Genomic DNA, 25,174 nt, shown 5'->3' with positions numbered 1-25,174 from the left:
TAAATGATATTATTTGAGACAAAATTTCCTAAAAAATAGATTATTAAAAATTTTGGAGAGCAGTCACAAGATTATGTTTCAAAAAACAGTGTTATATTGTATGGATTTTATATTAATAAAAAATTGTTTCAAAAAACAGTGTTATAAAAAAAAACAGTGTTATATTGTATAGATTTTATATTAATAAAAAATTGTAAATAGATATAGACTGACATGAGTCAATGAGCTAGCTTGATCATGTTTATACATGTTTGTAGTCGTGTAGCATGAAGCTTACCTATTGTTTTTCTCCTCTTTTTTCTTATGTTTATTGTTGTTGTGTTAGGACTCCAACCATAGCAGAATTATATTACTCAGATTTCTTTTTTTATCATTATGACTCAATCCAAAAACTAAGATTATTTTCAGGCTTTATTTTTCAGCTTATGTTTTAATTGGTTTTCCTGTAGTTGGAAGTTACAGTGTGATTTGAAAAAAAAAAGAACAAAAATAGATATGACCTCATTTAGCCAAAGGTGCTTGGACTCAATGGTGGTACTGTGAAAATACCTTCCCTGAAAATTCTTCTGAAATGATAACACTCATTTCATATCTTTCCATGTCCAATCTTTAGGTTAACATTTTCCTTTGTAAATAAGTTTGAGTTTCTCAAGGGAGTTTGCAAGTAATAGGACTATTTTAAAAATTATGTAATTAGCTTCATATAAAGAGCTTTCTTCCAGTGCTTTTCACTAAAATTCTCTAAAGAAAAACTTTTTTTAATGTGGTTAAGTTTGAGATTTTTCTAGTAGAGAAAATCAGTAAAGAAAATGTGTGTTACGGCTACACAGTTAAATATTTCAGTAATACTTTATATTATTGACTGACGAATAGTTTTATTCATTCCTGATTGATGACAATCTCTACTTCAAATATTTGATTGACTTGGAATCACTTGAGCAAGTAATTTTTAATAGGATGTGAATATAAAAAACGCCTTTATATTATTAAGGGAATCATTTAAAGCTATTGTAATATTGCAGTCTGTACTGTCCGATAAATAACCCCAGCCTTCCTCTGATAGTGGGTAACCCCAGCAAAAATAGTATTCGATTAACAGCTTTTGATCTAGCAAAAAGTTACTCCCTTTTATGCTAAATATCAGTCCTTACCTACTTTAATCTGAGAAATAATCTTTGTTCCATTCTAATTATACATAATTATTCTATATCCTAAAGTAAAATTGTCCATGTTAAAGTGAATTTTTATTGTAATCTTGGCAGAATTCTTTGCTGATCGTATTTTTAAGTATTTTATTTTTTTGTTGAATTATATTAATAGCCCTATTTACAAAATATTGTAGGTTAAATTTCTTAGTTATTATGAAATTTTAAAGAAAAAGAATTAGGTTGAATGTAGATTAAATAGTTTTTTCCAAATGGCATTTTTCCATTTGTAAATATACTTTTAAAATGTTGGCAGTCTGACTATGCTAACTTTCCTTATTAATAGATAAAAATGTGTATTTTCTGAAAATATAGAGCACCCTGACATATGTAGCAGTTTCAAGTTAGTGAACTTCTATATTGTTTAGAAAATCACAAAAAAATTCTATTCCATAACCTCTTGGGGGTGGTGGATTTTATTTATTTATTTTTGTTATCAAATAAGTCCAGCTATCTAACATGATTCTAAATCTAAACTAAAAAATCCTGCCATATGTTCTGCCAATGTTCTGATTTGTTGGTAACATTTTTATGTTGATTAGTTTTTTTCAATTTATACAATTAAAAATGATATCACATTTATTTGGATAGCAATTTTAAGATCTTCAAAATAGTGCAAACTAATATATGTGTTTGTAGTGTTTCTTTGGAATGAAGTTAAAATGTTACGTATTTCAATCTTGATTAGGAGAGTTTTTATATAAAATTATAGCAACATCTAAAGTATTTTATGGTACAATAATAAGTATAGCACAGTTAGATAAAGCTTCAAAATTATCTTTTAATTTTCTATTACAGCAAATATGACCAATAAATTTCACAAAGAAAATCATAATTATTAAAATTTCTGTTACATTAAAATTCCTATAACATGGTTAGTCAAAACTGCAATAATAATGTTACAAGTATTATTTTCTTTATTGAAATATATGCTAAAACTATACATAAGGTGCAGTTATTGTGTTATCTTTATTGTATGTTCATTTTTCTTTAAGGAAGTTCTCCTAAAATGTTTAGGAGAAATTGATAACAATATTCATTTTAATGACTAATTTCACTCTTAATAACTAATTATAATAAACAATAGATTTTTCAAGTATAACAAACTCTACTTTTTGAGATATTAACATGTAAATAATTAAAGTAAGTCATATAGAAAATAAGCAGTGATTATCAAGTTATTTATATTGATGGATATACTAAGATGCAAAATGAATTTGCATTAGAGAAACCATTATATTAAAAATGCTTTTTATATATCTTCTTTAGATTAATAAAAATGCCTCATTATATATGTGTATGTTTATCTCTGAAATATATTTCTAATTTTTCCAAACATGAAAATTGAGTGGTTTGAAAACTGTTCATCTGTGTTATGCCACCTGCCCTATTTACATTTTTAACAGTTGAGTATTTGTTAACTGATCTCATAGACAGCTACATATTTTGCTGTTTCCAGATGGATGAGATGGAATACCATGCATAACTTTACATTTATCTTCTTTGAGTGTCACCTTATTTGCATATCAATTAAAATAATATCTGTATTAAGATGGATAATGAAAGTTATCAAATTTACATGATGTGACTGCAGTTTGCTAAATTTCCAGTAGATGCCCCCAGAGACCAGTCAACTCATTGGACATCTTTGAAATTTAAAAAGAGCTTTTTTCATAATGAAATGTTTTTTTCTTGTTGTATTTTGAAGTACATGGAAAATAAAAGTCCTAAAAAATATCAATTCTCCAGTGGTTATTACACAAAAATATATGTGAGTGATGATAGTGTATTTCTTAATGTTAGTTCTTAATCACTCATACTCAATACTATGACTAACAATTGTTAAAAACCTAAATGTATAAAATTAAAAAATGCTTTCAGTTTCCATTGTAATTCTATATGCTTTTCACTCTCTTCAAATATAATTGATATTTTTTTTCTTTCTAACTTCTCTTTCTTTATATATATTTATATGACTAAGAGAATGGCATATCTTTGCTTTAGCTTTTGGGAAAATTTTATTCTTTTCACAAAAAACTATAAAACATACCCAAATTACTTATATGGTTTTTATCAGTATGTGTATGTCAAGAATGTATTTTCCCATTTTAATTATATGTAATATCTACCTACACTGAAAAGTATGGGTAAGAATAGTGACTCACACACCTAACTCTGGGAAATGAACAAGGGGTAGAGGAAGGGGAGGTGGGTGGAGGGGTTGGGGTGACTGGGTGATGGGCACTGAGGGGGGCACTTGGCGGGATGAGCACTGGGTGTTATGCTATATGTTGGCAAATTGAACTCCAATAAAAAAATTTAAAATAAAAGAATAGTGACTCACTTTATTCCATGGAAATTATATTAACTGAAGCTATTTAAGTATTAATTTAAGAGTCAACGTAATTATCCCGTAGGTGATTCCAATAACATTTATTCCTACAGTATGAATGTAAGACTGTTATAACTGACACATAGATAACCCACTAGTGACTTATAAATATTAACTTAATGGAATAAAAGTATTATCCTGACTTTTGATTAGATATTACGTATCTTTTGAGTTTATCTTTGTCAGATTAAATAAAAATTTTATGATCTTGTTTTAAAGTATGATTTTTCATTAAACTTCTTTTGAAATGATTTACTGAATATGAAGCTTCACCTTGATACAGTATTTGAGTTTGTCCTATGAAGAAAATATGTTAAATATATTAATCATATATTTGAGTAGTTGATAATTCATTTGATTTTGACAATCCATCTAATAACTAATATAAATACCTAGAAGAGAAATAAAATGAGCTGTTATATCTGTTCATTCCATTTATTCATGTTTTTTGTATTGGTAAAAATGTGTGCTTTTTATCCTTTTATTCATTTGTCTTTCTCAGTGTTTTTCTTTTATTAGACTTATGTATCCTGGAGTGACAATCACGTCTATTTACTTTGCTCCGGATAGATGCTACTGTCTGCTCCCTCACTTCAAGGAAGGGAGCTCTTTAGGAGAGTCACAGAATGACACTACTCTCTTTTCCCAAGCCGGCATAAACATAGATTAGCATGGACATAGGCAACAAATTTCAGATTTGAGAATTACATTGTAATTGTCCAATTATGACAAATTCTGAAGCAATCAATGCAAATAAAGAAAATGTACAGAGGAAGGGAAGGAGAAGAAAAATCAACATCAGATTTGTTGATATAATAGATGTAATAGAAGACAAAGTGGTAAAGTAGGAAAAAGCCAGGATTTGCACTCAGAAACCTGGATGTGAATTCTATCCAACTCTGCCCCTTATTATTTTGTATGACTTTGTCCTTCTTTGGCAAGTCACAACCTCACTGAAGACAGTTTCTTGAAACTGGAAGTGAAAATGGAAGTATTGCTTTGTAGAGTTACCGTGTGTTAGAAATTATGTCTACACAGTGCCTACCACAGCATAGGCACTCTTTAAATAGCCACTCATAATGTTTTAAGGCAGAATTTTAAAACGATATAATATCTCCGTGACTGTTTAACAGAAAGTTCCCCATCTCTCAGCGTCTCCACATGTTCAACTGCTAGGAGGTTTTGTCAAAGTGGCCAATTTTACATTCTGTAAATTTATAGATTTTTTTTTAATCTTAGATTCATTTAGGGTCATTTTTACATAAATTTAAAATGCACAGAATCTCCTTTGAAAAATGCCTTTAAATAGTAATAAAATCCATATGAAACAGGTGACCACTGAATTCCATTCCTAAATTCATTCTTCTCCAACTGCATCCCTTGGTTGGAAGCAGCACCAGCTCTCTGCGATGGCAGACCTCTTCCTCGGGGTATAGATTCAGAGTCTGGCATATCCAGGAGTGTCACAACTTCTGCTCCTGTGAATGGCATGTTTTCTGTCAGGAAAACTCTTCTCACATCTCTACATAAATTTTACCAGAATTCTCAATTTCTGCCCAGCATAGTGACTTTCCAGGTCAAGGAGATTTTTCTTCTGATGCTTACAAAGAATATGTTTTAATTTATACTAATATCGGTTTTAATATACAAGTGAAACCAAGATGGAGAACTTCGTGTCTAAATAAGAAAATAATAAATTTGAATTCTATCTGTATATTTATTTGTGCTTGAGATTTTATTTATTGATGGATGAGAGACACAGAGAGAGGCAGAGACATAGGCAGAGGGAGAAGCAGGCTCCCATGGGGAGGCCAATGTGGGACTCGATCCCGGGTCTCCAGGATCATGCCCTGAGCCGAAGGCACACGCTCAACCACTAAGCCACCCAGCCGTCCCTCTATTTGTGTTTAAAAAAATTTTCCTTCCAAAAAGCAAATCAACATTCCCTATAATTCTATTATGAAATATAAAACCTGAGAAATCCAAATATAATGGTGGAAATTGATGCACCTTTTTTTCAGATGGTCAGTTCATTTTAATAAAAGAAAATTATTTGGTTAAAAGAAATAATTTGCATTAGCTATGAATATTTCAATAGGAAATTATTTAGCAAGTCACTAATTGCTCTTTCTTGCTTTCAGATTAGTACTGAGGCTTAAATAACGACATACATGTACATATGCATGTGTGCACACACACGGATGTGTATATAAAATTGAGATTGTATCAGCATAGTTATTCATGCATTTTAAAATACTTGTCTATTTGAAATCTCTTCTGCAAAGAATGATCTTTTTAAAAAATGTACCAGAAATTTTAAAAAATTGATATCAGTTATATATCATGGATGTTTTGAGGCTGAAAAATGTCTTAGAAACCATTTTAGTGCAATTCCTTCTGAATCCATTCATGTACTTTGGTCACAGGCAGCAGAAACTGATTCTGACTAAATAAAGTAAAAAAAAAAAAATTTGGAAGGGTATTGGGTAATCAAATGAGTTTAGGGAGAACCCAGCTCAGATGAAAAGGACAAGACATGAGACCCTGGGTAGGATCTTGGTAGCAAGGACTACTTGGGACTCTTGTCAGGATGTCACTCCCTAGATGACTGAGCTCCAAAAACCTACTAAACCTTTGTTGTGTTTCCTGCCTCAAGATTCAGAATTCTGGGGGAGGAACCCATTGCCTTAATTTGGGTCACTGTGGTTAGAAAATCTTTAAAATCAAGCCCCTCTAAGATGGCACACAGTGTGAGAATGGTCATTTCCAGAAGTTCAGAGAGCTGCCACCTGTGGAAGTGGAACTAGATGCCCGGTGGACCAAATCCCACCAAAACACCCTCCTCACTTTCCAGGCAAAGGAAATAAGGCTTCCAGAATGATTTTCTGTCAAGAGTAGAGATTTGAGATTAGAATATAGATGGCCTCCCAGCTTATGTTTATTTTTATTGTTTAAAGTCAATGTTCTAACTTTTATTATTTATAATTTTCTTTTCTTCCAAGGCATAACCATACAAAGATGACTCTTCTTGTTTGAAACAAGGCTGGATTTTCAGCCTCTCATCCTCAGATCTTCTATATTTCCCCCACAACCTACCCCTCCTCAGAGGCACCACTTCGGTGTCACTTCAGCCTCCTCACCTAAACCCAAGCTCATTCTCTTTCCCCAAAAATGTTCAACCTTTTGTGTTCCCTTCCTTAGCTAATTATCAATTAGCTCAAAGCCTGGTTGTCATCCTAGGTGTTCCCTTTCTTCTACCCCTAACACCTACTCACCACTCGGGAATTGATATTTTTAGCTCTTAAATATGTATTGAATCCACCTGTGTGTGTCCATTCCCCCGCCTTCGCTTTGGCTCAGCCTCTGTCGCCTGTCCTTTTCGGGACCACCAGAGTCTCCCATCTCTTCTCCCTGTTCCCAATTCTACCCTCCTCCTGGCCAATCTCGTGGATCAGGTATGAATTTCAGAGTCACAAGCTCAAGGATCGTAAATTGAAAGCCTTTATTTTTTTATAACTTAATTTTAATTCCTGGCCCTGAGCCTTGATCCTCCCTAGTGTAAAAATCTAATCTTGTCTCTCTCAGGTTATGTGAGTCCAATTCAGTGATTTCTCAGGTTATTCAAGATTCTGACACCTTTTCCTCTCACCCGATTACATAGAAACAACACGGTCCTGGTGCAGAGTGGAGAGGAAGAGAGTTGCAAGATTTAGCAAATAAAAATACTGGATATACACTTCAATATGAATTTCAAAAAAAACCCAACAACGCTTTTTTAGTATAAATAGATAGGTCCCATGGAATATTTGGAGAATACTAATACTAAAAAAATTATTACTTACCTGATATTCAAATTTAATTGGGCATCCTGCCCAGTTTTATCCAGAAAGTCCAGGGCTGGGGGTTTGTCAGTATTTACTTTCATTTTTTTTAAGATTTTATTTATTCATGAGAGACACAGAGAGAGGCAGAGACACAGGCAGAGGGAAAAGCAGCCTCCCTGCTGGGAGCCTGACATGGGACTCTATCCCGGGATCCCAGGATCACGCCCTGGGTGGGCCGAAGGCAGATGCTAAACCACTGAGCCACCCAGGGACCCCCAGTATTTACTTTCAGACCTTAATCTAGGACCTTGCTATAGACACTGAACTTGTCCATCTAGTATCTCATTTCCCCATTCTTTTTTGCTAATGTAACTCCAGTTTGCTTGGGAAAGCAATGTGTCCAAGAACAGGCAGGATATTTGTTTTTCCAGTCTCCTTGCAGCAAGGGATGGCCATGTGACAAAGTTCTGGTCAATGGGACCAAAGTGTGAATCTACTAGCAGTTATAGGAATGCTTTATTCCCCGCCAATAACAAAGACACATCTGGTGCCACCCATCACCCCTTTCTTTTTGCCTTGAAGGTGGACACAGTACCAGGTGCTATAGCAACCCTCCAGTGACCAGCGGGGGACAAGCATGAGGGAAAGATTAAGATAATCCCAGACACATTGAACTTGCCAGGCCACTGAATCAGGACCAGCAGATGCTTACCTTCAGGCATCTTGTGCTGTGCTAAGTGGAAACCTGCTGTTCTAAAGGCACTATGAAACACATTCTCTTACTTGTAGTTGGATGCATTCTATACAGATGTCCACCTCTGATGCACTCAATCCAACTTTCCAGGTCAGATATGGAAATATGCTGACCTGACTCCTTTGATTGCTCCCTGTTGCTTCTTATTCTCCGAGTTATGGCTATGTCCTCCTTCAATCCCTGTGGGCAGCCCATACAAGAGCATGTTAGCACACACCTCCTTGTTGTGGCCAGTGACATTATGACAGATACACCAGCCCTCTCTTTCCATTAACTTTTGTGTCATACATGGAGCTCATTAGACTATTAATGGCATTTCACCTGTACCATTCAGGAGCTATGGGAAATTACAGTGGCTGCTTCTGGTCCTCTTCTACTGAGAAACTGAATTTTGCTATACTTGTGAAGGGGCAGGTAAAAAGGAGGGGAATGAGAGGACATGGCCTCACTGCTCCTTCTTCATATTCTCCTCCTTCTTGACTAGAGGGCAGAAACAAACAAAATTCTGTTACCTTTTTACCTGCCTATCATATGTTTTTGGCCTTATACAAGATGGTGTTTTTTGAGCTTTGGGCCTGGTAATATGGTTTCCTTATTCTCTTTGTGGATAAATCCTACTACAATAGGTGCTGTGTGTATCTGGCTGCCAGATAGGGGAGGGTAACAATTCAGTTGGACACTCCATCCAGATGGCTTTTCTAAACTTCAGGCTCATGGAGTAATGACTCCATTTCCTAACCCGGACCTTTCAATGGCTCTACCTCCATCTCATTCCTAGCTTGGAGTCCAAACTTCTTACCATGGCTTTGAGGTCTTGTCTTTTCTTTTAAAACATTACTCTCACCACTCCTCTCTTCACCTATCTTAATGTGTCTTGTTTCATGCCTAAGTTGATCCACTGAGTAAGAAATTCTTGGTAGATGGAACATGGGCATTGTTTGTTTGTGTGTTTGTTCAATTCCATAGATGAATCTGTTGCATAGCCAGGAGCTGGGAACCAGTAATGCAGGACTTAACACTTCTCAGAACATTTTCACATATATAATTTAATTTTGTTCTTAGAAGAATCCTGATATAGATACAGCATATGTTGATATGCACACTTTGCAAATGAGATGAAATGCAGTCCAAGGAGTTTAAGTAGAACTGGCCTCAACCTTGAGTATTCTACTTCTAGGCTGTTTCCACTTCACATTGAAATTTTTACTGCTGGTAGTAGTATCACATTATGTCAGTTGCTCTAAATACTTAACTGTCTCCTAACTTTTAAAAAATGTAATATAATTAGTAACTATACGATTTGGCTCCTGATTGCTCATTAAGTGGAATAATAGCCACCACACAGCTGTTATCCCATAACCCTGTTTATTTTCTGTATAGTACTTTTCATCATCTCACATTATTTATTATTTGTTTACTTATGTGTTAGTTGTGTTCTCCCACTAGAATACAAACTTCACAAGGAGAATGAATCCATTCAATCTAGAACAGTGCCTTCCACTTAGAAAATTTGATAGCTATTTGTTGAATAATAAATGGAATATTATCTTCTTGCATTTGATTTATTATTAAATTAGAAGCAAATTAGTAATGTAACAAATCATTACCTTAATCCTAACTGAAAATATTTTTCAAATATACTTAGTAATAGATTTTAGTAAACATTTTCTAGCCAAACATCCAAACATGAATGAATAAATGAATGAACTTCCATAACATACAATGAAGCCACTTAATATAGAGTGCATTTTTAAAATATTTAATGGCATGTTTAATTTTTGCTTGGCATATTGGATTTTTCTGTTTTATTTTACTGGGAGGCTAGTACATCAAGTACTTGTGGACATTGTAATTGCTGTGGTCTGGATGTGTTCCCCCAAATTCATATGTTTAAATTCTAATTCCCAAAGGTGATGGTATTAGTAATTGAGGTCTTTGGGAGGTGCTTAGGTCATGAGAGCTCTGCCCTCGTGAATGGGATTAGTGCCTTATAAGAAAAAAAGGTCTCCAGAGAGATCCCCAACCCCTTGCACTATGTGAAGATACTGTGAGAAGGTGCCAACCACGAAGGAGGAAGAGGGCCCTCCCCAGAACATGACCATGCTGGCACCTTGATCTTGAAATTCCAGCCTCCAGAACTGTGAACAATGTATTTCTGTTGTCTGTAAGCTACTCAGTCACTAGTATTTTGTTCTAGCAGCCAGAACAGACTGACAATAGTCGGTTCTGAGCTCAGCTTTGGAACTGATATATTTATAATGTAATTTTACTAAAATGACTACATTTGAGTAGCTCCTGGCATCTTTCATTAAACTGAAGTTGTTCATTTACAAGTGTTCGAGGCAAAGAGCATTTTCAGTTTTCACTCAGGAAAAAAAAGAAAAAGGCAGTGTGATTCAACCTTTAACTATTAGAGAAGAAAAAACACTGCACAGATTTAAAGGATTAAAATAATGTTCTGAGCGTTGGGTTTCTTATTATTCCCAGTTACCGGAACTCATACAAGAAGAACATTTGTGTGGACATGCTGCGAGATGGTTATCATAAGTCCTTTACTGAGCTCTTCGCCCTGATGAAGAAGTGGGATGCCCTGCAGGAGACCGCGAGAGTTAGGTCCCTTTCCTGGTTGCAGAGACCCCTGGAGGAGCAGCCTGATAAGCTGGATCACTTCTACCACTACCTGACGAGGGCTGAGGCAGCTGAAAGGAAAGGTGAGTGGACGGCCTTTGGGCAGCAGTCCTGCAGAAGCCAGAACAATGGGCCTGAGGGAGGATTCAAAACATTAAGAAGACACCTTAGCACAACTCCTTCTAGACACCTAAGCATCTTTATGGAATACATGATAGGGAATGCTGAACCACAAAGCTGCCCAGACACAGGGGCATCCTGCTGATGTCTTTCCAAGCCGGGAAGACAATACATAGCACCTGATGACATCTCCAGAATTTTCCAATCCATTAAAATCTTTTGTATCACGAATTACAAATCTTTCCATAGTTTTAAAAATATATAACCTGAATTTTGACTTTTTTTGATGAGATACATTCAAAGAGTATAACTTGAACGTTATACAGATTTTCTAGTATTTATGTGATGGAATTTGAGGGTCTTATCTATAAATCCTACAGATTTCAATCAGAAAATTTTTATTAGTGAATAGTGAGAAGATGCAAAAAGCCTGCAATTCACAATTATGAATAAAATTGTTTACTTTATATTATCCATCACATTTTTCTAATAAATTCCTTTTTTTGTATCTTAAAATTTTCCAGAAAATCAATGTTTCAAGTACTGAAAATATTTTAATCTCTCCTATAATTATACTGATATTGTCATGAGTCTTCCTAGTTACATATTAAGAATCAGTTATTTTAGGTAATCAAAGAAAGGAAATCCTAAAAGTTGATGTGGTCTAAATTATTAATTTCTTCAACTTTTTGTGTAAAAAGACCATAAGACTCAAAAAGAAAAGCTCAGGGCCAAACAAGGCCTATATTTCATTTTAGGGCTTTCTATGGAAAAATAGAGTATTACACAACTTTTTGTCAATCAGTGCTACAGTGGGGAAACTTATTGGGGACATGGAACAGTACTAGAGAGGTAGCAAAAGTGTCTCACCCTCTATAGTAGAGTTAATACATGTTTCCCATCAGGTTGTCACCTGGCTTACATATAGGAGATAACACAAAAATCCTAACAACACAAGTGAGTTTGTGTGTGTTTGTGTGTGTAGAAAGGAAGTGAATATTTGTATTATGAGAAGTATTTAACTTCAGGATTGACTTTAAAAATAGAATACTTTGGTGAATTCTAAAATATGACATCTAATTTCTCAAGAAATTAATTGTTATAAATAAAAAATGCTATTGTAAAAAACCTACATTCTAGCTTCAGCTCCAAATTCTGAAGTGATATTTGCACCGAAAATAGAATTGAACAAGATAAAATTTCCCCATTAGTCATTTTTTCTTGTTGAATTCATCATACTCACTAAGTGTTTTAAATAGAGGCTCCTTTTGAGTAGCATAAATATGAGCCAAATACATCACTTGTTACAAAGTGTCTTAAATGTGAGAAATTTGTCAGAAAGCATTTTGTAATTATAAAGAAACTAAAATGCTAAGTAGTCTATTTTAAGGTAGAAAACATTTAAATTTTTTATTTAAGATAAGTAACCAAACATTTTAACTGTTTCTCCAATTCCAAAAGTTAAAAAAGTGCAAACTTTATAGTAGTCAATATTTTATACACATGTTGTAAGTAAAAAAATATTTTCTTTACTGGGTGGCTTTATCATATGTTCATCATAACTAAGTTGCATTTGTTAAGTGAAATAAAACTACCTCTTGCTCAGAATAACTCTTCTGTAAGGTTTTCTCCTTCAAAATGCAGTGGCTTTTGCCTGGTTGCAATATAGAAAGTTAAAATTATTGCAAAAAAACATTGTTGAGAATACTTCAGCTGAAGTACATGTGAATATTTGTATGCTTTAAAAAATTGTATAGTGTTTTCACATTTAACATATAAACTTTATTGAGGAAAGATTGTGATATGAGTTAAAAACCTCCCAGAAAATGGGATAGACACCTTCACTCTTAATACTTTGAATTAATCCTAGATCTTAAAGAATGCACACAGGTGCACACACACACTTAACCTAGAATATAAAAATCTGGTGTCTCAAGATTCTATCCTCTATGGTCATGGAATGGAATATGGAATCTGAAAAAAATATTCCTGAAGTAGCGTATCTCTGAGCATTCTCATTGCTTCTCATTGGAAACACTATCATTCTAGGGTCACAATGAAGTTCATTTAATCAAAGCTATGGCACTAACAATAGTCATCTTGGGTCAGTTCTGTCTCTTGAGACTTACAGAGCAGGAACCTAGAGTTATTTAAATTACTCTTCAAAACATCACTTACTGTTTTATAGCACAGAAGTATTTAAAGTAAGCCAGCCATTTCTTTTTTGATTATTTTCCATTTGTTAAGATGGATTTTTTGGTCCCTAATAACATTTTTTATATTACCCATTGTTGTAAATCATCTCTGTACCATCTGTAATATTATGATTAGGGCCTTGTGCCCCATGGGGCTGGAGAAGAGATGGCAATAATGGTAATGGGCAACTGAATCAATAGATAATTCAAACATTATTTACACGTGACTTTAAATTATTGTTAATGGTTAAGCAGCAATTTTTTTCCTAATAACATTTATTTAAGATACCCCAACTGTGTTCTATACAAAGAGTCTCCAGGATCTTTCCAATGGTTTCATGTAAAGCAAAACAAAAATAATTATCTGGTAAAATAAGTTTGAGAAACACCAGGTGAATTAACATGGATATTAAGTAGGTTGGTTTATTGCGGGACTTAACCAGAGCCTTTAACATACTGATGCATAGTGTGTGGTCACTGAAAGAAGAAAATTAGCAACTACATTTTCCAATTTATTTCACCATAGAATCTCCTTTTCTAGATAGCACAATGAATACTGATCTAAATAATAAACCAACAATAAAAATGTTTTTCATCTTGTAAATATCTGCTGACAGTTCAAGTAAGTGGTCTACAAACAAGGAGATAAGGCTGCTTAGAATGTAAAGGGTACAGTGCATATATTTGGATTGTTCAAAGATTCAAAACTTGAATATATTCCCTTATACTTAATGCTCTGAAAAATACCCCATTTTTTCTGTAGAAAAATAGCTTAGATAACAAGTGGTTTTTAAATATGGAAACGATAGCTAACACAACTTGTTCTAAAAAAAAAAAAAACATGTGGAGTATTGGAAATTTTTTTCTGATTACTGAAAGTCAGAAAAATTATTTGGGGATCACTTTTTCAAAAACTCTTTATATAACTTTTTGAAAATGGAAGATATGGAATGCTTTAGACTTTTAAAAATCATAATTCTCTAATAACTAAAGATGACAAAGAATATAAAACATTACAAAACACACTTTAGTGCTCCATTCACTTTAGGTAGAAGGTTCACAATGCAAAGATAAAACATAAGAGAAGTCAGTTCTGAGATGAGAGTATTTGTTTCAAGTAATAACTCCAGTTACTCACTGCTTTTTACCTAAACTCATGCCTATTGTGAGTAACCTTAAACAGCAGAATGGCTCTCCAGAATCCCCAGCTCCTTCAAAAAGTATTTTAAAATAGGGAGACAGGGAGACCTCTATTTTTTTAACTTTAATGTTTAGGTATAGCCCTTATTTTGAGATAAGCCTTAATTTCCTATGAAATTATGAAGCAACATGTGTAAAGAAATGACTTAAGTTTCAGAAATTTCTTTTGATACATTAGAATGACATGTATAGTTCTTGAAAATTACCTTTTTTTATTTTTATTTATTTATGATAGTCACACAGAGAGAGAGAGAGAGAGGCAGAGACACAGGCAGAGGGAGAAGCAGGCTCCATGCACCAGGAGCCCGACGTGGGATTCGATCCCGGGTCTCCAGGATCGCGCCCTGGGCCAAAGGCAGGCGCCAAAATGCTGCGCCACCCAGGGATCCTGAAAACTACCTTTTGTTGTAATCAACCTCATTTCATTTTTTTCTGGGCCTTTTGATTTTAGTCTTCTAGGAATACTAGTGGGCAATATATAAATATTTTTCATAATTGTAGTCCTTTCAGGAACATTTGAGTTGACTCTTCTGATTGTTGTGAATAATTAATATCAATAAATTCTAATAGATAATGATTGTTATTAAAAAATCCTTGGAAGAGTAATCCAGAAGTTACCATATATCTACAACTGCGCTTATAACACAGATGCAAAAAGACATAAAAAATATGAATTTGTTCATATTCACCAATAAAATGGAATTTGCGGGACTGAGGCACAATTTATTAACACACAGGTTTTTGTCCAAGTTTATGATTGACTGCAGTGCAGTTTAAAAGACTAATTCACAATTTATTAATGTGCTTTTTGTATACAAGTAGGTCAGGTGCCACTTTAGGGAAAAAGGGAGGGTTTAAAAACTAACAACTAATAAACTAATAACTGAGTGAGAAGGATGACTAGTATTAGTTCATTTTCAGCAGAAAAAGATATTGAGAAATAGAAGCACAGAAATCCATTCTTTGTTAGCATTGCTAGTAACTTGTATCACTGGAAACATTGCAGAACGTATATGAACCTGATAGGGTTATCCCAATCCCCATATTATTATATCAATAAGCTCGTGATTATTTTTCCTTCTGGGTAAAAATACTCTATTTCCATATCTTATCTGCTTTCCTTATTAGCTCCCCCCCCAATAGTTAGGAAACATTGTTTTCTCTTGAATCTAAATACTTTTCAAATCTTTAATGGGAAAAGTACTTGATGATAACACATATTCATCTCTTGCAATAGACCTGAGAACAGTGCTAGTACATATTATCCTGTCTTTTGTCTTATATAGTCTAGTGTTTCAACTAAAGAGTATGTCAATTTCTTACATGTTCTAAGTTTTCAGAAAGATTTTGGTTGCTTTTTTTCGTGTGCACATCCTTTAACGCAACTGTTTTAGTGGTTAAGACGCATTAATTTAATTTTGCATTTCCATTTTTAAAATAGCTAATCCTCTTTTTAGGGGAAAATAAATAATCACTAGGTTGGTTTGCCATTTGAAGGGACAGGCCGTGAGATATTTTTCTAACGCAGCTTATGTTTTTCTTTGAAGAATACTTTGAAGACGTCTATAATAACTTGTATGCACTGGCCTGTTACTTCAATAATTCTGAAGACAAATGGGTAAGGAACCACTTCTATGAGCGATGTTTTAAGATTGCTCAACTGATCAAAATTGACGGTGGGAAGAAGGAAGCTGAGGCTCATGCGCACATGGGACTTCTCTTCGAGGAAGAGGGTGAGTGGTCATTTGTCAGGCTGTCCTGGTTGCTTTGGAGGATTCAGAGTCGGTGCAGCCAGAAAGCACGTGGGGGTTGAGAAAAAGACCTGAGGCGTTAGTATAAGACTGTAAGTTGTTGCAATTAAAAAGCAAAGGTGTGTGACTTAGGGGCTCCGCGAAAGCTTTCCTTGCAGTCCACCCCAGCGCCCAGGCTGGAGTTCCCAGCAGCAGCAGCAGCAGCAAGAGCAGGCTGCTTCCATACCCATGCACACGTGTCTGTCAGTGCCGCATGCTGTAGGGCTTGAATTCCTTTCCTTTCCTACAGCCCTCTCTTCATTTTAACTGGATTTCTTGTGTATGAAAATGGGAAAAAAGGAAGACATACTTCGTGATTTTCCTAGCGCTCCCATATCCCCTGTACATATCTCTATAATTTAGATATCACTCCATCGTGGTTTTATAACAATTTCCGAAGGAAAGGTCCTTTAAAAGCAACTTCATAAGGTTATCTTAACGCAAGCCAAAGTCTAAAACAGCAAATACCGTCAAAAATACATTTTGTATGGTGTTTTACTAAAGAATGCAAGGAGAAACTTAAGAGTTAAAATTATTTATGGAAGGAATGGTAGGTAGATTATATGCAAAGAAAATATATGAAAAGTTAGCATGAATAATGCTATTTCTTTTCTCAAAAAAACTGATTTTCCGCAAAAATTTTAACTTTGGCCAAACAGTTAAATGAGAAAATATTGATTATTTTGTGGGTAGGACTATATAGGACACTGCAAAAGGTAAAAATTAATATATAAATAGAAAATTACACATCGCAATCTACAACATGGTAGGTGCTAGGAGGCAGTAGATGGTGGTTCAAGGGCCATCTGGAGGGCCATCTTCAGTAATACCAAAAAAATTCAGAGAAGTGAGAGATCATAGACTAGATTCAAAAAAAGGCAAAATGGAATCAGCAAGGACTGGTGGGAGACTTGGAAGATGGGTTGAATTTAGGCAGGTAAAGAAGCAGGACAATCAATTCTGTAAGAAGGCACTACTAAAGCATAATTAGAGGAACTGGTAGGAGGTGCAACCTGTTTAAAGCAGAAAGTGTGTTTCTGAGCAGCAGTGAGAACGAAAAGTGGCAAGGCAAAATAGGAACACACCTGCATTCAGACTTTGGGTTTAAGCTTCATGGCAAGGAAAGGATAATATTGCTATAATTTGACAAATTATTTGTTAAAACATTTAGCCTATTGTTAAAAGTAGAGTTTCGTCTTTCGGTTTCTAAAAATGGGATAAATTGTGGGGTGCCTAGGTGGCACAGTTGGTTAAGCCTCCGACTCCTAGTTTCAGCTCAGGTTGTGATCTCAGGGTGGTGAGATCGAGCCCTGAGTCCAGCTCTGCATTCAGAGGGGAGTCTGCTTGAGATTCTCTCTCTCCCTCTGCCCCTCCTGCTCATGCTTATGTGCTCTTTATCTCTATCAAATAAATAAATCTTTAAAGAAAAATGGGATAAGTTCTTGCTTAAGTAAAGAAAATTATTGCTTAAGCTTTTAAAAATTATTCTCATTTCATAAGTGAGGCAAATAACATTTTTAAGCTTTTGAAAATTATTATCTTCACTTTGAGGATGAGAAAACTGGCACAAAGATTGAACTGGTTAGTCGTGAAGTTAGTATTGACTAGTCAGCTAGCTTTAGAGCCTATAGTCACTCCTCTGTGCAAAGGATTCCTCTATTTTCATGATGTACTAATTATGAAAATTATATATTAGAATATAATTTAGCACCTTTTTGTTCTCCACTCTAGGAAATCTTTCCATTGAATGGAGTTTTTGTTTTGTTTCTGTAATTTGGGCAATAATTTTCTGTCACCTGCAAGAATAAATCATATCAACTATGCATTACTGGTCCCAAAAAAGAAATCACAGAAGAAATAACATGAAAATAAGGCCGAAGAAGTCAGGGCCACACTGATGAAAATGTAAGAGTGGCTCAATGAGATTCAAATAGCTATCATAGTTATATTCTGAATTTTTGTGTAAAGTTTAATTGTGATTCTTAAGATGCAGTTTGATTCCAAAAAAATTGCCTAACAAAAGTTGCCATCTGAACATCTAAGAGTGCAGCTCAGTAGCATTTAGTATATTCATATTGTTGTGCAATCTGTCTTCAGAACTTTTTCATCTTGCAATACTGAAACTCAATACCCATTCAACAACAACTTCCAGTTTCCCTCCTGATTTTTTAAAATCTCTGCATGCATTTCTGTTGGAGGACTTATTCATTGCTTCCTTTCTTACTCATTTTTTAAAAGATTTTATTTATTTATTTGGCAGAGAGAGAGAGAACACAAGCAGAGGGAGTGGCAGGCAGAGGGAGAGGGAGAAGCAGGCTCCCCTCTGAGCAGGGAGCCCAATGAGGGACTCCATCCCGGGACCCTGGGATCACGACCTGAGCTAAAGGCAGACCCTTACCAACTGAGCCACCCAGGTGCCCCTTTTCCTTATTCATTTATCTATTGATTTATTCATTGTCATTTCAGTGACTGAGAATGAGGCTGAGTTTGGGAAATGTGAGGGTGGCACCACCATGAGATTACATTTGCAGGTCCTTGGCTTGCTCACATTTACATGCTCCACCCTACAATGTGATAAAATGCACCCATATTCCACAGCAATTAGAACATTTTGGCTATGAAATTATTTTTAAGTTAGATTGTATTTTTTTGTTTTGCAGCCACTTTTTGTCAGGTCTAAAATATTAATCAGTTCATAGACGCTAGGAGCCACGCCTTTTGCCTGATGGATAAAATGAGTTGGTGTTGCTGCAAATTCCAGAGATTGGCTTTGAGTGCTTGATGTGACTTGCAATGGTGAAAAGTACCTGTGCAGCTTTTGCAATCCGGGTAAAATTTTCATGAGAAGGGTGAACTAGGACTACTTAGAATATGTGGCCAGAGTGCAGTGGGGACTCACCTGGCTGTAGGGTTCCCCCTGAGGTGATGGAGGTGTAGCTTCCGCAAATCTGAGCTGATTGGTCCAGACAAGCAAATGGAGGCCCCACAGCAACAGCTAGGCAGCAGCTGGGCTCAGAGGCAGGTTAAAGCAGGATACCAGCTGGCAGATGGCAAAGGGCAGGTTGTCAGGGCCCAACCAAGCAGGCTGTAGTCCAGGGCATGGCTCCAGAACCCTTAGGGAACTATAGAGCAAATGAACATGAGCAGAAGCCATAGTCACAGGGACTAGGAACCTGGGTACAGTCAGGGCCAGTATGCAGCCCGCTGACACATATGTGACCAGATCCTTACCCAAAGCCCCCTGGCCAGAGTCAAGCACGGGTTCTAGTTCCCACTGCTGTTAAAGATGAGGCCCTAGTACACAATGTGGTCTGATTTCCATTGGCTAAAGCACTGGCATTCTCATTATTCACATCAGATACCTTCAGTGGTTGGGTCCAGCACCAGCCCCTTCCCTGGCCTGATCAGGATACCGGGGTCCAAGCCTTGCAGTTGTGGTTCTATTAGGATTGGAGATGGGATAAGCAAACTCAGACAGAATTGACCATATCAGCATTCATAGTTGAGCAAGTACCAACACTTTTCCCCTTTCCCCACTTCCAGTGATTTAAGATCTGGGCCCCAGCCTTGCTTTTGACCAGATTAATGGATTTAGCACTGAGGCTAGATGGTTTCTATGGAGCCTTGCAGAAGGGCCAATATATTTTCTGAAAGGCTAGCCTGAAAGTATCAGTCTTGGGCAAGTTAACCCTTAATTTCTGTATACCTCTTTGTCCTATTCCTCCTTTTCCAATTCAGTGCATGGCTTGTAAACATCATCTCTTCTTGGCAGCAACCCATTCCCTTTTAACCCATAAGAGCTTTGAGTCTCAACTTTGCTGTTAGAGACCAGGAGGATGATTAGAAATAGATGTTGGCTGATAACCCTGGAGTGCTGATCATGGTCACTGAAAATGGGGAGGAGAATACCAATGTAGGAAGAGTTTAGGCAGTGCACATCTTCCAGTTCAGGAGGCCATCATCTGTGATGGTACTGCAGGGATAGAACACTGGCTAACCAGGTTCTCCAGGATTGATCCCAAGCTCTCTCAATGACAGGGGAACTTCTGAAGAAAGGTGTTGTCCTGTTTGGCTTGCCCAGTTCAGGTCCTAGAATTATTGTTGACAGTGAGCTCCATGGACAGATTCTAGGTAATGTATCTTGGTGCAGTTCACCAGGGGCCAGAAGGCACCAGAAGCAGGGGAGTGTTGTGAAGACACTCTAGAGTGGTTGCGCTCTCCCCTGATACATCCAGTAGTGGAAGGTAGATCCAGGAACATACCTATGGAGAAGCCCACCATTGAAAAGGAGTTAGAATTCAGGAGCCCACTCGCCTTTGTCTTGCCTATGTTCAGTTATCATTTTTCCCTAATACATTTTCACCCATTTTTAGTGATAATGGAGAAGACATTCCTTTTCTTCTTCTTTTTTTTTTTTTCATGAATTTTATGAGGGGCAGTGGTTCAGCTTTTCTGTCAGTGAAGTATCCACCCCATCCAAGGCAAATCCCTCCAAGAGGACAAAAAAAGAAACAAGGTATCTTATTACTGAGAGCCTTAACCCCATAGGTTTCTTACTACTTAGGATTTTTCAAAGCTAGTTCCTGCTAATAGTCACTCATTGGCCTTCCTGAAGGCTGGCAACAACACCACCAGCAGACTCTTCTCATTCCAATCTTGGTCTTTGATTTATTTCCAGTCCTCTGACTTGCTTCCAGAAGGCCATGGTATGGACCTGAACAGATGCCCAGTTTGCTGGGACAACTGCCATGCTAACAAGGTAATTGGTCAGCAGCACTCACAGCAGGCCTGCTGGAGCAGCACTGCTCCAAGAGAACTCACAGAGACAGGAGCAGTAGCAGGTGTGCTGGTTGCCCATTGCCCTTTCATTGGATGCTGTATGTTTAGGGAAGTATGATCACACCCCTGGTGTGACCAGGGACACACAATAGCAACATCATGTGGCATAGCCTTCATACAAGCCTTACCCTGCCAGCTCAGCATTCATGATTTGATGTAGCTCAGCCCCTCCCCTGCATGATTAGCAGAGGGGGAGATGGAAAAGGGGTGGAGGCTGAGGTCTCTGCCTCATGGTTGCAGCCATAGGATATACCATAAAAATTGCAAGATTTGCTACACAGGCATTCTTTGTTGGGGATCACCAATCTCTCTCTTGTCAGAGGAGAGGGACTGCAATAGATTAGAATTGATTGCCTTAAAAGCACTGAAGCTGCATGGTTTCCTTAGAACTTTGCTGAAGCAAGCCTGCAAAGATCAGTCCTGGGCAAGTAAACCTTTACCCTTTAAATCTTTAAGTTCTGCATAAAGAACATAAATTAACATAGAGACTTAGCAAAGAAGTGTTAGGCATAGAAATCCTGTCCTGTGATAACTAGGACAGAGATAGGTCCATGAGCAAGATGACAAGCTTCAAAAGAAGCTCCAAAGACTAGATGTTTTCAAGAACTGTCCAAACTAGAAGAGAACCAGTGAGTTAAAGTAAGAGGAGATCAATTATCTGTCCTAGGAGAATGCCTGCGAGGCATTGATATTGAATGAAGTGCTGTTTCTACCAACTACCCCCCAACTATAGGTAGAAGTAGGCAATTCTACTAGCACTGAGGGGCCAGTGCACAGAGAGGCAAGGGCAGACTATCCATGCTGCTTACCTTGAAAACCCAAGACTACAGAGACTGCTCCCAAATGGGGGGTGTAGGAAATTCAAGGAAGACCTGACATTTATCTGAAGACTCAGATAAGGAACAATCTAGCAAAAGTGACCATTTTAGGAAAATTTTTGGTATCTGCAGAAAGATCCAGGTGGAAGACAGAAAAGCCCAAGGATTGATCCAAATGGGTCGAGAAAGAGCCCCAGATGACGTAAGGAATGCTTCAGTTAAGATGTGTTGGTAGAGTTAAAATACTGAGTGGAAAAAATAAAAAGCAGAACCGACTCCATAGAAAACTGAATCGGTGATTTTGAGGACAAATTTAAAGCACTCATGCAAAGTGCAGGGGAAAGACAGGGTAAGTATGGAAGTCCCAGAGTAAGAGTATACAGTAACTGAAACAAAGACAATGACCAAAGACATTTTAAGAAAACTTCCCAGACCCTAAGAAAGCCCTCAGAATGTGTAGATTGAAATAGCCCTTCATACTGTGGTCAAAAATTAAGAAAGATCCTAGACAAATTCTGGGTAATTTTGTGAATGCCTTTATGAAGGCGGACTCCTACCTGCATTCAAAGAGAAAGCACAGATTGCCTGCATTGTAACAAAAATTAAGACACAATTTTCTCCTTTGCAACATCAAATGCCACAAAATAAAAAGAAGCAAAGTCCCTGGGGCTCGAGGGGAGGGGAAAGAGTGGAATGCTGTGAGGCTGAGAAGGGAGAGCAATGCTACAGAGCCAAGATTGGGTTCCTGTGTGAAGCAATGGGAGACGCTCTTTTGCAAGTTTCAGAAAGTGCACTTGGAAGGTATTTTCCATGTATATTGTATTCTCCTATTTAGCAAGAGACAAATCAAAACTAAAAATTCAAGAAGAAGGAAGTCCTAATGTAAAAGAACTGGCAATAAACACTGAAACTGATTAAGCGTAGTTAAATCTACAAAAGTTAATCCATGTCAATAATTTTGGAACCAGAAGATACACAGTGTCACAATTAAGTATCATTTTAATTTTTCTCTTTATGATTTTCTATATTTACCAAACATTCTGCAGTCATGCTAATGACTTCTTGTATCATACTTTAAAATTAAATTTTAGGGATGCCTGGATGGCTCAGCAGTTGAGCATCTGCCTTTGGCTCAGGATGTGATCCTGGAGTCCTGGGATCAAGTCCCACATCGGGGTCCCTGCATGGAGCCTGCTTCTCCCTCTGCCTGTGTCTCTGTGCCCCCCCCCCTCTCTCTCTCTGTCTCTCACAAGTAAACAAATAAAATATTTTTTAAAAAATTAAATTTTATAAGAAACACTTGAAAATAAACTCTTAAAATCCAAGTGGGAAATATAGGCAAATATTCATTTAGCCTTAGATAGGAAAGACCTTCGAACATACAAACAATTGAACAAAGCACAAATGAAAATGATGGGGTTCACTGAGAGACCATTATATTCTCTCCCTACTCTTAAGTTCAGGACTGACTCAGAAGAAACGTGGGAATCAAATCATAATTGTTAAGGCTCATTGGGGAACAAAGCTTATAACTCACCGAGTCAGACTCTATTTATCCTCCAGAATTCATCTCAACCACCTGATCACTGGCAGACTGGTGAAGCTGACTCTCCTGAGGGTTCTAAGCCTGTGCCTGTGAGCTTCAGGGTGGAGCTCAGGGGTCAAACCTCCTTAAGAATTGAGTCCAGAGAGGATGAGAGCTCAGCATTTCACCAGCTTATGTCATCTCCCCTTTCTTGATGAGAAATCAAGGGGGAAGGAGAGAGGGAGTCCCCTCATGGAAGCATGGGGCTAGGGGAATAAAATTTCCACTATCAGAAACAAATATTGAGCGATTTGACACATACTTTTTAAAAATTGCTTATTAAAGACTTCATATACTGAAATGATAAATCTGGGAAATATTTGAAAGAAATGTGATAACATTAATATCATTATTATTTCAAGAACATTATCAGTTGGTGAGAAAAACCATATAACATCAATACAGAAATGGTAAAGGAAGCTAAGAAGAAAATTCAAAGAAAAAAAAACAAGATTGATAAAAAAAAAAGTACAAATTAAAGCACTAAAGATAGACTTTTCACCTGAAATATTATAACAAATGTTTATTATGTTTCAACTGTGTGCAAGATACTGGGCTAAGCATTGGAAATTCTTGGCTGGAAAAGATATTTATGGCCTCTTGATTCAGAGCATAATGAAAGAGGCAGGTCAGTACTCTGATCGTTGCAATGATGCAAGTGAATGTACTGATAGGACAAAATGTACCAAATTCAAATGTGTAAGAAACAGTGTTGCCTATTTATTTAAGGTAGCATTTACTACTTGTAAAGTTTTGATAAGTAAAGCACATTTTTTACATTGCTGGTGATAGGATAAATTAGCTTGACATTTCTAGCAAAGCATTTGAAAATATGAATCAAGACTTTTTTCAATATCCACATCCTTTAACCCTGCTAATCTACTACTAGGAAATAATCAGATGTGAAGACAAAGATTTACAAGAAAGAAAATAATAGAAATGTCCTACATTAGGGTAACACTTTAATTATGGTTAGTATAGGGGATCCCTGGGTGGCACAGCAGTTTGGCGCCTGCCTTTGGCCCAGGGCGCGATCCTGGAGACCTGGGATTGAATCCCACATCGGGCTCCCGGTGCATGAAGCCTGCTTCTCCTTCTGCCTATGTCTCTGCCTCTCTCTCTCTCTCTCTGTGACTATCATAAATAAATTAAAAAAATTATGGTTAGTATACCTGTTGAACTCTTATCCAGCCATTCAAAATGCTCTTGTCTAATAACATAATGGTAAGAATGGCCATTATTTGAGTCTTGTGTGTCAGTCACTATAAAAATGCTAACTCTAGCCAATAGGCTCTAAGTAGTTACTTCTAGACTGAAGCATGGAGGAGCAGATGTGAGCCTTCCAAGCTATCTCCATTTTTGCCGTGGTAATCTTGCGGGACATATGCTAAGATGGTGAAACCATGGGATGGAAACAGGCTGGATCCCTGAATGAGTATTTGGAGGGGAACTGCCCTGGAAAGTCACTCAACCTTCAGTGGACTTCATGAGAGCAAGAAAATTACTTTGTCTAAACCCCTGGGATTTCAGCGTCTATTTGCTACCACTGTGTGCAATCTCCAATCTCCTAACACTTTTATGCCCTTATTGTGAATGAGGGATTTTACGATCCTGTGAATAGTTTTTGGCAATTTCTTTGAAAAATTCACACAATAGTCTAACACTTTCTTTTGCAATGTGATATCTAATGTTTCTGTGCTTCCCTGAAAACTTCCATTTTAATATTTTTAAAGATACATAAATCCCTCAATTTACCAATATAATTTAGTCTTTCAAAAATTCAATTTCTATTTTTTCAATATAGGAAAAATGGGTGCATTTTAC

General features: G+C 36.6%; 1 protein-coding gene across 5 annotated transcripts in view; it reads left to right on the top strand.

Annotated features, from left to right (window-relative positions):
* TTC29 (tetratricopeptide repeat domain 29) overlaps positions 1 to 25,174 on the top strand; it is a 244,607-nt gene that overhangs the window by 28,378 nt on the left and 191,055 nt on the right. For all 5 annotated transcript variants that reach the window (XM_072773528.1, XM_072773529.1, XM_072773530.1 and 2 more), the window contains exons 5-6: positions 10,663 to 10,886; positions 15,866 to 16,051. In XM_072773528.1, coding sequence (XP_072629629.1) covers positions 10,663 to 10,886; positions 15,866 to 16,051 — 410 coding nt within the window. The remainder of the gene's footprint in view (positions 1 to 10,662; positions 10,887 to 15,865; positions 16,052 to 25,174) is intronic.

This window comes from Canis lupus, chromosome 13, assembly GCF_048164855.1.
Source record: "Canis lupus baileyi chromosome 13, mCanLup2.hap1, whole genome shotgun sequence".
NCBI lineage: Eukaryota > Metazoa > Chordata > Mammalia > Carnivora > Canidae > Canis > Canis lupus.
This window is presented reverse-complemented; position numbering and strand designations above follow the sequence as displayed.